At 39.7% G+C, this 12,446-nt stretch overlaps 1 protein-coding gene across 1 annotated transcript in view; it reads left to right on the plus strand.

The window, feature by feature from the left end:
- The window catches only part of PWP1 (PWP1 homolog (S. cerevisiae)), a 31,377-nt gene extending 20,243 nt beyond the window's left edge, over positions 1-11,134 (plus strand). The window contains exons 9-15 of the mRNA XM_011975544.1: positions 4,615-4,711; positions 5,371-5,432; positions 6,320-6,431; positions 8,058-8,148; positions 8,243-8,364; positions 9,532-9,637; positions 10,771-11,134. Of these exons, the coding sequence (XP_011830934.1) occupies positions 4,615-4,711; positions 5,371-5,432; positions 6,320-6,431; positions 8,058-8,148; positions 8,243-8,364; positions 9,532-9,637; positions 10,771-10,880 (700 nt within the window). The 3' untranslated portion in view covers positions 10,881-11,134. The remainder of the gene's footprint in view (positions 1-4,614; positions 4,712-5,370; positions 5,433-6,319; positions 6,432-8,057; positions 8,149-8,242; positions 8,365-9,531; positions 9,638-10,770) is intronic.
- The last annotated feature ends 1,312 nt before the right edge of the window (positions 11,135-12,446 follow it).

A 12,446-nucleotide genomic window follows, 5' to 3' on the forward strand; every position in this document is an offset into this window, starting at 1 on the left:
TTGCAGTGAGCTTAGATCGCACCACTGCACTCCAGCCTGGGTGACAGAGCGAGACTGTCTCAAGGAAAACAAAGAACTGCTAGGCCAGTCATAGTAGCTCATGCCTATAGTCCTAGCACTTTGGGAGGCCTAGGTGGGAGGAGTGCTTGAGCCCAGGAGGTCGAGGCTGCAGTGAGCCATGATCGTGTGCCACTGCACTCCAACCTGGGTGACAAAGCGATATTTTGTCTCTTAAAAAAATAGATTACTATAGTTTCTTCCTTGTTCCCTGTAAAGAAATTTTTTTCTTTCTTTTTTTTTTTTTTAAGAGGTAAGGTCTTGCTCTGTCTCCCAAGACTGGAGTGCAGTGGCACGATTATAATTCGCTGCAGCCTCAAACTCCTGGGCTCAAGAGATCCTCCTATTCTCCTACCTCAGCTTCCCAAGTAGCTGAGACTATAGGCTCATGCTGCCATGACTGGCTAAGTTTTGACTTTTTTGTAAAGGCAGAGTTTTGCTCTGTTGGCTGGGCTGGTCTCGAACTCCTGGCCTTAAGTGATGTTCCCACATTAGCTTCCCAAGGTCCTGGGATTACAGTGTGGGCTGCCACGCCAAGCCCCTGTAATGAAATTTATCATGCGTCTCTAACAGGGAGACAAGGTTTTATTTCTTTTAGTCTTCAAAAGTTTATATAATATCAAAACAATAGGTCGGGTGCAGTAGCTCACACTCCCAACACTTTGGGAGGCCGAGAGTGGATCATGAGGTCAGGAGTTCCAGACCACCCTGGCCAATGTGGCAAAACCCCATCTCCACAAAAAATATAAAAATTAGCTGGGCATGGGGGCGTATGCCTGTAATCCCAGCTACTTAAGAGGCTAAGGCAGGAGAATTGCTTGAACCCAGGAGGTGGAGGTTGCAGTGAGCTGAGATCATGTAACGGCACTCTAGCCAGGACAACAGAGCGAGACTCTATCTCAAAACAAAACAATCTTAAGGTTTAAAGAATCTTGCAAATTAATATATTCAGTTTTATTATGGGGAGACTTTAATACAAAAAATAATTAAAACAATTATTACAGAGTTCCTCAGCAGAAGGGCATACCGATGCTGTCCTTGACCTTTCATGGAATAAGCTAATCAGGTAAAAAGAAATAACATTTGAATGACTGTAAAAGACTGTAGCCATTGTGATCTTACCTCATGCCGACACTCATCTCTTTATTTGTGCCATGGACTTTTGTGTCTATCTTCCTTTCTTGTAGGATGCTCTGCTTGCAGGCAGGAGCTCTGCCATCTGTTTCTTTGCATCCTCCAGGTCACCTGCCAGCTCATCACTGTGGGTGCTCATTACATGTTTGGTGACCCAAGTGCCCTCTCTCCACTACCACTGGGAAAAAACAGGGTGTTTGGCAGTGCCCATGGTGCAACAGGATTTTGTTTCTTCCTAGGAGACATTTTTCTCTATTTTCACATCTTACCATATACTCTTTTATTTTTTCTTTAAGTTATGGCAAAATACAAAAGTTAACACTTGTATTAATCTTTTCATGCTGCTAATATAGACATACTCGAGGCTGGGTAATTTGTAAAGGAAAGAGGTTTAACTGACTCAGTTCCATATGGCTGGGGAGGCCTCACAGTCATGGCGGAAAGCAAATGAGGAGCAAAGTCATGTGTTACGTAGTGGCAGGCAGGAGAAAGGGCATGTGCAGAGGAACTCCTTTATAAAACCGTCAGATCTCATGAGACCCATTCACTATCACAAGAACATCACAGGAAAGACCTGTCCCCATGATTCAATTACCTTCCACCTGGTCCCTCCCACAACACATGGGAATTATGGGAGCTACAACTCAAGATGAGATTTGGATGGGGACATAGCCAAATCATATCGCCACTTTTGCCATTTTTAAGTGTGCAGTTCAGTGGCTTTCAGTACCTTCACAGAGTTGTGCAACCATCACCACAATGCATCTCCAGAACATTTTCATCTTTCCACACTGTAGCTCTGCTGTTTAAACACTGACTCCCCATTTCCCCAACCCCCAGCCTCGGCAACCACCACTCCACTTTTCTGTCTCCATTAATTTGACTAAGCACCTCATATGAATGGAATCATACAGACTTGCTTCTTTGCAACTGGCTTATTTGACTTAATGTCTTCAGGTTCAGTCATGTTCTAATAAGTGTCAGAGTTTCCTTCCTTTTTAAGGCTAAATAACATTCCATTGTATGTAAGGTATGGTACCCGTTCATTTGTGTGTGGTCACCTGGATTGTTGCTTCTGCCTTTTGGATACTGTGAATAATGCTCCTATGAATGTGGGTGTACAAATATTCAAGTCCTTGCTTTCAATTATTTTGGGTATGTACCCAGAAGTGTTATTACTGGATCTTACGGTGATTCTATTTTTAATTTTCTGAGGAGCTACCAGACTATTTTCCATAGTAGCTGCACCATTTTACATTTTCACCAACAGTGCACACAAGGGCTCTAGCATCTCCAACATTTGTTATTTTCTGTTTTTCGTAATAGCCATCCTAATGGGTATGAAGTGGTATCTCACTGCGGTTTTAATTTGCATTCCCCCCCTTTTTTTAAAGTAAGATGGGGGTCTAACTATGTTGCTAAGGCTGGTCTCAAACTCTTGGGCTCAAGCAATCCCCCCGCCTCATCCTCCCAAGTCACTGGGAGTACAGGGGCTGCCACCACACCTGGCTTAATCTGCATTTCTTAACGATTAGTGATGTTGAGCATCTTTGTTTTGCGCTTATTGGCCATTTGTGTATCTTCTTTGGGAGAAATGTTTTTCCAAGTCGTTTGCTTACTTTTTTTGAGACAGGGGTCTCACTCTGTTACCCAGGCTGGAGTGCAGTGGCACAATCATTGCTCACAGTAGTCTTGACTTCCTGGGGCTCAGGTGATCCTCCCACCTCAACCTCCCAAAGTGCTGGGATAATGGGCATGAGCCACCAAGCCTGGCCTCCCTTTGCCTGTTTGTGTTTGATGTTGAATTTTTGGAGTTCTCATATATTCTGAATCCTAACTCCTACCAAATACATGATTTGCAAATATTTTCTTCTTTTCTGTGGGTTGTTTTTTCACTTTCTTGGTGCTATCATTTGCAGCACGGGTTTTTCATGTGATGGTGTGTATTTCTTTTGTTGTTCATGCTTTTGATGTTGTGTCTAAGAAACCATTGCCTAAATCAGGGTCATAAAGGTTTACATGTATGTTTCCTTCTGAGAGTTTTATAGTATTAGCTTTTACATTGAAGTCCATGATCCATTTTTAGTTTTTTTGGTGTGTATGGTGTGAGGTAGGGGTCCAACTTCATTCTTTTTCGAGAAGATGATTCATTTGTCCCTGAACCATTTGTTTTTGTTTTGTTTTGTTTTGTTTTGTTTGAGACAGTGTCTTACTCTGTCACCCAGGCTGGAGTGCAGTGGTGTGATCTCAGCCCACTGCACCCCCCCGACCTCCAGGGTTCAAGTGATTCTGCCTCAGCCTTCTGAGTAGCTGGGATTACACGTGCATGCCACCATGCCTGTCTATTTTTTGTATTTTTATAGAGACAGGGTTTCACCACGTAGGCCAGGCTTGTCTCAAACTCCGGACCTCAAGTGATCTGCCTGCCTCTGCCTCTCAAAGTGCTGGGATTATAGGCATGAGCCACCGTGCCCAGCCCCATTTGTTGATAAGACTTTTTTCCCCATTGAACATTTAATTACCTCAGTACCCTTGTCAAAAACCAGTGACTATAAATGTTTATTTCTGGACTGTTAGTTTTAGTCCATTAATCTGTGTATCATTATGCCAGTAGCACATTGTGATTGCTGTAGATTTTCAGTAAGTTTTGATGCCAGAAAGTATGAGCTTGCCAACTTTGTTCTTTTTTTCAGTACTATTTTAGCTATTCTAGGTTCCTTGCATTTTAGGAATCAGCTTGTCACTTTTGTTTTATTATTATTAGGCTAATACTAATAGTAGTACATCTTGTTTTGTTTTGAGACAGAGTCTCACTCTGTCGCTCAGGCTGGAGTCCAGTGACATGATCTCGTTTCACTGCGACCTCTGCTTTTTGGGTTCAAGCTATTCTCCTACCTCAGACTCCTGAGTAACTGGGATTGTAGGTGTGCGCCACCATGCCTCGCTAATTTTTTGTATTTTTAGAGAAGGGGTTTCACCATGTTGGCCAGGCTGGTCTTGAACTCCTGACCTCAAGTGATCCACATGCCTCAGCCTCCCAAAGTGCTGGGATTACAGGTGTGAGCCACTGTGCCTGGCTGTGAATCAGCTTGTCACTTTCTGCAAAAAGAAAGAAAAAAGTCATCAGGGATTTTGAAAGAGATTGGTTGAATCTGTAGATCAGTTTATAGCTCCATCTGTAGATGTAGTATTTCCATATTAACACTATTGAGTCTTCTAATACATGAACATGGGGTGTCTTTCCACTTCTTTAGATACTCGTTTCTTTTCATAATCTTCAGTAGTTTTCATTATGTAAGTCTTTTGTTAAATTTATTCCTAAGTATTTTATCTTTCTGATGCTATTGTAAATGCAATCTTTTTCTCATATTTAATGCTCCTGACTTTTAAAAGATTACCTGATTGGATTCTTCCCTTTCTCAGAAATGTTTTAGCAAGTGCATCAGCGGACAACACTGTAATTCTGTGGGATATGTCCTTGGGGAAACCAGCAGCTAGCCTCGCTGTACACACAGACAAGGTATGGTGATTTAGTTGATCAGCGGTTCTTAAAAATCGGACACAAATATTGGCTAAAAATAATCTCAAACGTTTATATATGGCTTTGAAAATAATTCTATCTGGCTTGTAGCATGCTTTCACCTGTTATCTCTTAGGATTTTCACAAAGCCCTGTGTGGTAGGTGTAATGCCCATCTTAGAGATGAAAAATTGGGTACAGAAAGGTACAGTTACTAGGAACATTAGTGCCCTGTAACATATTTATAGAGGCTCCTAAAAAAGGATGAGGGCTGTCAGTCACAATGATATGAAAGAATTAACACCCATTACTGCATTATTCCCCAGGGATCTAATGCACATTGTTTTGGGACTTCTGGAGCATGGGGAATTCACCAGATGGGTTTGACTACTTCCCTTTTTCTTCTGAGTATCTTCTAACATTTGAGGGACCTAAGTATTCTGCCAAACAGTTTGGGGAAACTACATTTTCTTTAAGTGCCCAGTCTTTATTTGGGAGCATGGTTTGCCCTTTGATTATGCAGTACATTTATGTTTCTTTTGTTTATTTCAAAGGGAAGCATTTATAGAAATACTGTCAAATAGATTCTTACCACATGTTAGGTAATTTTACGAAAAGCAAACAAACAGAGATCTTTGCATTTATGTTTCCTCCCTTTAGGTCCAGACGCTGCAGTTTCATCCATTTGAAGCACAGACTCTGATTTCTGGCTCATATGATAAGTAAGAAAGCACAGCAGGAATGATTGCTGCTCTGTTTTTATCCTCTAGAAGTCATTTTAAAAGTATCACTTGATACCCAGGCAGAATGTATCCCTGAGGCCACCTTTGTGTTTAAATTATTTGCACTACTTATTTTTCCTTTTAACTCTGGTCCTTTCAGGCTACAAGGGAACATGGTTCTGTCATAATAATATAACTGTAGGAACTAGGAACTTCTTTGGCTTTTAGAGGCTGTACTTTGCCTTTATGGGAAGAATTCCCATGTCACATGACAGAGGCCATGGATATACAGAGATGTGAAGAATTGGGGCCACTGGTCAACCATGGGGTTTCTACCTCCTATCAGTCCTCCTTTTTACAGATTGGGTCTATGGGTGGGAGAAACAGATAGCAGAAGCCAAAACCAGCTTTGCAGTCTTTATTTTCATTTCTTACCCTTTTGAAGCGTGGTATGTTTACATTTCTTGTGATTCATGCAGAATTACAAAAGTGCATCTCTTGCTTCCCCCAACACAATAACCTGCTTGTGGAGAGTAAGTGTGCCTAAGACATAAGTAACCCGGCTCTGAGCTCAACCAGAGAAGGGGAAATTAGAAATCGTCCTGGGCTTTTGGACATAGAGAGGATTCTTCTTGCGAGTGGAAGATTTGACCTGGAGAAGGTCAAAACCACTGTAACATTAAAGCCATCAGTGCCTTCAAGTGTTAAGATCAAAATCCATCAATTACTGAAACTCAGCTCATTTTTTTCTACCTTTATTTAGAACCTTAAAACAGGCTTTAAATGAATCTTGATTTCACAGTGCTATTTTATTACTATTTCATTACAAATAAAACATATAGGAGAATTGAACTCTTAAAACCCTAACTTTGCCTGAATGTGTCTAGGTCAGTGGCTTTGTATGACTGCCGAAGTCCAGATGAAAGCCATCGAATGTGGCGATTCAGTGGGCAGATAGAGAGAGTGACTTGGAATCACTTTTCACCTTGTCATTTTTTGGTAAGAGTACACATGTTACTGTTTTGCTTTTCTAGGTTACTAATGACTTTTAAATTCCATAGTAGAGAGAATTATCTGAAAAGCCTTTTCTGTTTTAACAGAATGAAGTATTTGGGTTTAGGGTTGAAAGCATAAGGTTTTTGTTTTGTTTTTTTAATAAGAGAATGGCTCTTATTTTAAAAGTAGTGAACATGTACATGATTTTGCTGGTTGCCGGCCATTCCAAAGTGTGCCACATTTTATTCAATGATTTTGATCATTTTATTGTAGTGTTGTTTGAAATACTAAGCATAGTTAGTATTTTTTGTTTTTTTTAATGGCTAAATCAGTCCAAAAAGATATTCTTTTATTTAAATCCTCATGCTTAAATGGAGCTCTAGTGATGAGAATGCTAACCTGTTTAATTTATAGCACTATCTCCCAAATAGGAAAAAAAGTATAAGACCTCTCTCTAAATACCCTTATTATCTAGGGAGGACGATGATTTTCCACATAGCATCCAAAGATTCCACTGACATTTCAGTACATGTAAAAAGAAGAGCCCAGCTTTCATCCAGAGGGAAGATTAGTTAAATCTGTTGCCCAGTTTTCCTAAAGTAAATATGTAGTGTGTTGCAAAGGTGGGAAAAAGTTTTTTAAAAACAGCTTTCTCAAAAGATGTGGACAGTTTTAATAAGGTTCCTGAAGTAATGATTCTGAGATACTTAATCTCAATTCTGCACCATTAGTAGAGGTGCATGCTGTTCCTAGCCAGGCAGCCTGAAGCCAGACTCGTTTTACAATGATCAGGAATGAAGTTCCAGTTGTACTTGAATGTTGTATTGTACTTCGGCTCTCACTCTTCAGGCACAGAAACTTAGAGATTATTTGCTAACAAATGGTCATAGATACTAAAATCCCAAATATTTAGGGAAATGGGAGGTTAAAGTAGATGAAATGGTTCACCTGCTTCCCTCTTATCTCAAATAAGAGCCTAAGCCTTCTCTTCCCTGGCCCAGCCTTCAGACTGCCTCAGCCATCCTTTATCCTTTTTTCTTGTACTGGCTGTTGCCCTTGACCTGTATACAGGCTCGGGTTTCTGTCTCCCATTTTTGACTCTGTGTCTGTCTCTTAATTCCTTTATTTCTTCTTCCTTTCTTGACAGTGTAACAACCCACTCTAATCTGCCTTTCAGTCCTAAGTTCCTTATCTGATTGAATTTCTCTGCTGTCACACTGGTCGATTAGACTGTTGGTCACACCTTGGTTCCTTGACACTCTTCCCTGTCCCTTCTTCCCTCTCTGACCCACTTCTGTGGATGTCTCCTCAGCCTACAACTTGAGTAGCCATGCTCACCAGTTCTCTGTTCACGTGGACGTAACTATGGCCTCTTTGCTTCTGCCTCTCTAGCCCCATTCCAGACCACTCACCACAGCTTCATACTCATATCCAGTAGACATGTCAACTGAATTAGCCCATGTGAGTGCAAACTCAGGTCGTCCAAAAGTAAATGACTTCTGTCCATGTTAATTTTTCATAAGCTCCACCAGTAAGTCATATAGCTGATTTTCACTATGACTTAGACTTTTTACCCATTGTTAAATTTTGTGACATAGCATGACCTTGCCCATCTTTTACTCTTTCTAGGCCAGTACAGATGACGGCTTTGTGTATAATTTGGATGCACGTTCAGATAAGCCAATTTTTACACTTAATGCACACAATGATGAAATCTCTGGTGAGCAAGAGTAATGCTTCTTTCATTTTTATTAACTTATGATGAAGTAAATCTGTATTTCAAAGTGAGAGTGTCTGAACTAATCTTCCCTTAGGTCTTGATCTTAGCAGTCAAATCAAGGGCTGTCTCGTGACTGCTTCAGCTGACAAATACGTGAAGATCTGGGACATCTTAGGAGATAGGCCAAGTCTAGTTCATTCTAGGGACATGAAAATGGTAAGAATCTCCCTGGGTATCTGTTTATTTATTCTGTTTCTGACCTTGTCTTTCTTTGGAACTTGTGTTGCATGTTTTTCTGTTGGAACCATTGCATTAACTAATATGGACGTGTTGGGGAAATGAATTTTGAGTTTAGTCAAATTTGGTGGGATTTTATGACTTAGAACACTTTGTGGGGAATTCAGTGACTGGTTCTTTTCCAACTCACATAATTAACAGTTGCTTGGTAAGACCAAGGACTCTGGGGAGAGGCTTTTCTAGGACACAAGTGAAATGGCCGCTTTTTTTTCACCCTGAAATCAAAACCATCCCAAGAAATTCCCAAGAAATCTTGAACCTCAGGGCACTGTAGCTATTAGGGTCAGTTTATGTATCTTTATCTCTTTGCATAACTAGTTTTGACTACACTGAAATGAATTACTGTATAGTAGGAAAAATTTAGAAATAACCAGATTCACTCAAGAAACACTGATCATCTACTGTATGCCAACCACTGAGTTATATAAGTTAGACTGCAGACATAATAACGCTGCACAGCTGTTCAAAATTGTGTATGAATAAATAAATATATGTAAATATAATGGAAAAACAGGTTACAGAAGCAATTTTTGTAGTACTATCTCATGCTTATTTTTAAATGCATAATTGCCTAAATGCTTCCATTTAACTCTAGTAGATTATATCCCAGAACATAAACTGGTTATCTCCCTGAGAGATTTTCATATATTTTTCTTGTTCATATTTTCTGTAACAAATATATATTACCTATTAATAAAAATGTAAAAAAGAAAACATTAAAGTTTAAAAATGATTTAAACTGGCATCATTGTCATTGTTTAAAAGGAGAGCTAAAGTTTCTGGAAATACATGACACGTTAGGTTTATTAGGAAATCCCTAAGAGACAGAGTGATAATGAAGATGAGCAGCGTGGGTGGTCAGAACATGCACATACCATCGTGGAAGAACCAGCGTGCTGTGCTTGTCTGGCTTCATATTGTAATAGCCCTTCTGACTTGACTCTGAGCTACCTGTGCAGTAGGCTTGAAAGTGATACTCATAAGTTGGTTTTGAGTAACCACAGGTTCTTAGAGACAAGAGTGAAGATCTAGATATTAGGGCTCTCTGAAGAGATTAAAATCACCACCTTCCTGTTCTCTCTCTAGGGAGTTCTCTTCTGTTCTTCATGTTGCCCTGATTTGCCATTTATTTATGCCTTTGGAGGTCAAAAAGAAGGGCTTCGGGTCTGGGATATAAGCACAGTCTCTTCAGGTAAGAATTTTTAGTTCTCTGCACATCTCCCCCCGCCCCTTTAAAAAAAAAAAAAAAAAAAAAAGGACAGGGTCTCACTATGTTGCCCAGGCTGGTCTCAAACTCCTGACCTCAAGCAATCCTTGGTCCTCAGCCTTCTGTGTAGCTGGGATTACAGGTGTGAGCCATCATGCTGGCCTCTCCTTTTTCTGAATGAGTTCTATAAGGACTGACACAGAATGTGTGACTCGAATTGTTTCTCAGCATTTTGGCTAAGACCAAGTGCAGAATATGTGACCTGACTACATCAGGAAGATAGCAAAAGTAGTGTAGTCTTCTTAGGAAAGAGACAAGAACAGATGTAATTGGTAATGTTCATGTTCACAAATAAGTTTGTCTTCACACTTTAAGTGTACATCATTTAACAAATACATATCTTAAAATTGAAAGATATTTGGGGAAAGCTGGAAAGAAATATAGCATGGTCTCAACAAATAGCCCTCTTCCCCACAGTTACCAATGTCAATTAATCCACCCTTTGCTCAACTATAAAATTCTACAAAATCCAACTTCCCGGAAGAGGCCACTCTTCTCCCTTCAGGGGATCCTGGCTGCTTATTTATTACTTTGAGGTAGTCTGGTGCATTCTGTAAACACAGAGATAATATATATATATCCCCACTATGTGATTCCTGCATCCTCCCTCCCATGCAAAACAAGGATCCTGAGATTTTTCTCTGGGTTACTCTGATGTGAGTCCTAAGTCCAAAAAGTTTTGTCCTGGTTATGATCAGAGAAAAGTGAAAGAAAAAGTAGGAAGCAATCAGAAGTAGAATAAGGCTAGGAGAGAGTCACTTACAAGGAATGGGACATCTGTTACCAAGGCGGATCAGATAAATCCAGGACATGGCAAAGAAAGTAAAGGACAAAAATAAATTGGACCATTTAAAAAAAATAATTCACTTCATTCAGAACATTAACTTGGACTTCTGAGTTGGTTACTCACTTTACCATTTATAAAGTACTAAGTATATTTTCATAAAATTTTTGCCCCAGAATAGAGAACCTCATTGCTCAAGTCTGCATTTTAGTGTCTTTTTATATTCTGACTTAATTTCCTGATCTGTTAGTTTAACTGTTTGTTTGTATTTTAGTAAATGAAGCATTTGGAAGACGAGAGAGGCTTGTTCTCGGGAGTGCAAGAAATTCATCTATTAGTGGCCCTTTTGGCAGCAGGAGCTCAGACACACCCATGGAGTCTTAATGAAGATCATCTAATTTCCTCTTTACCTTAACTGGAAATTTTGAAAAGTTGGCCTAAAAATGTTCCATGTGTGGCAGCAACCATGCATAGTGACTGAGACACAATTCATTTCTGACTGCCTGACATTCCTTTCTGCAACTGTGGTGGCACCACAAACAGAGCCAGTCTTTGTGCTTGCTCTTCAAATGGATGGTTTGTAAGGCTCTTGTTGCATTTCTTAAAAAAGAGTAATAAAAAGGATTTTTAAAAAGTAATTCCTTAAACATACCGTAATCTGTCACAGTTAATCTAGGTTTGTAAATAAATAGTAATTTATAGAATTTTTAAAGCGTAAAATCCTGTAATATTAAGGTAAACCTAGGCCTGGAGAGGTTGTTATTTGGCTAAGATTGCACAGGAGGCCACAGACAGAGGCAAGTGCCCCACAGACTCCACTTTCCTTCCTAACTGTTCTCAAATTAATGCTCGTGATTGAGAAATATGCTCAATGCAACTTGTAGATTTTGGTAAGTAAAAGTTACATGCCCCTGTTTTCCTAGCATGATATTCACTGTTATCAAAGACGAAAGTCGGACCATTCATTCATTCTCAAAACTGAATGCCATTCTGTGCCTAGTGCTATACAAGGCATGGGAGATTCAGTGTGAATAAGTCTTTGCTCTCCACCTAACAAGGGACAATTTTAATTGTAGATTGTCTTAAGCATGAATTTTAGTAGGCATTAAAAATTAGTTTGATAATATGAGACCCAACCCTAACTTGCCAGAAGAATAATCAGTTCATGAACCTTTGATATTTCCTGTATAATTCATGAATGTGACTTCACAATCATTCTAGTGTTAATACTGTGGAATGTCATTGGTGTAACAACTTGGGGTTCACCAAAACACCTCTTTATACAAAGGACAGATGTGTGAATTAAAGAGATTAAAGGATAGAGTATTCTGTTTCTTTCTTTTGATTTGACTTTTAGGTATCAAAATAAGGCCCAGATCACTAAAAATTAATAACAGAGGGAGTCCTCTAATAGATTTAAACTCAATTAATTCTCTCTCAAATTTGATGTTTTCTTCTATAAATAATAACTCTAAAATAGGCATCTTCCCAGGACTTTCAGTTCTCAGGAAAAGACCCGGTTATATATAAAAAATAACTTCCACTGCTTTATGTAGTCATATAGATCTGCCTAAAATAAGAATTTGTATTTAATAAATACCAGACTTTCAAATGGTAAATGAGGTTGACACCTGTTTCCAACTTGAAAGTGCTAGTGTGATGAATGCTATGCATGGGGTGTTTTCTGAGCCAAAAGAATGTGCCTCTGAAGCAGCTGGTTGGAGCAGATCTGAGCACCTGGGACCAGAAGAGTGCTGGCCGGGACCTGCAGTTACCGCTAAAAGCCAGTGCAGGCGGTGGGTAAGACATCTGAGTAGACAAGCAATAGGGGTAGTCAAGCTGTGGGAACTGGATAACGTGGGGATTAAAATCCAAGCCCAGATTACAAATGTAAAAGGAGGCTCCATTGTGTCATACTGACTGAAGAAACAGTAACCACATCACTTCCTA

This window comes from Mandrillus leucophaeus, unplaced genomic scaffold, assembly GCF_000951045.1.
Source record: "Mandrillus leucophaeus isolate KB7577 unplaced genomic scaffold, Mleu.le_1.0 Scaffold157, whole genome shotgun sequence".
NCBI classification, from domain to species: domain Eukaryota; kingdom Metazoa; phylum Chordata; class Mammalia; order Primates; family Cercopithecidae; genus Mandrillus; species Mandrillus leucophaeus.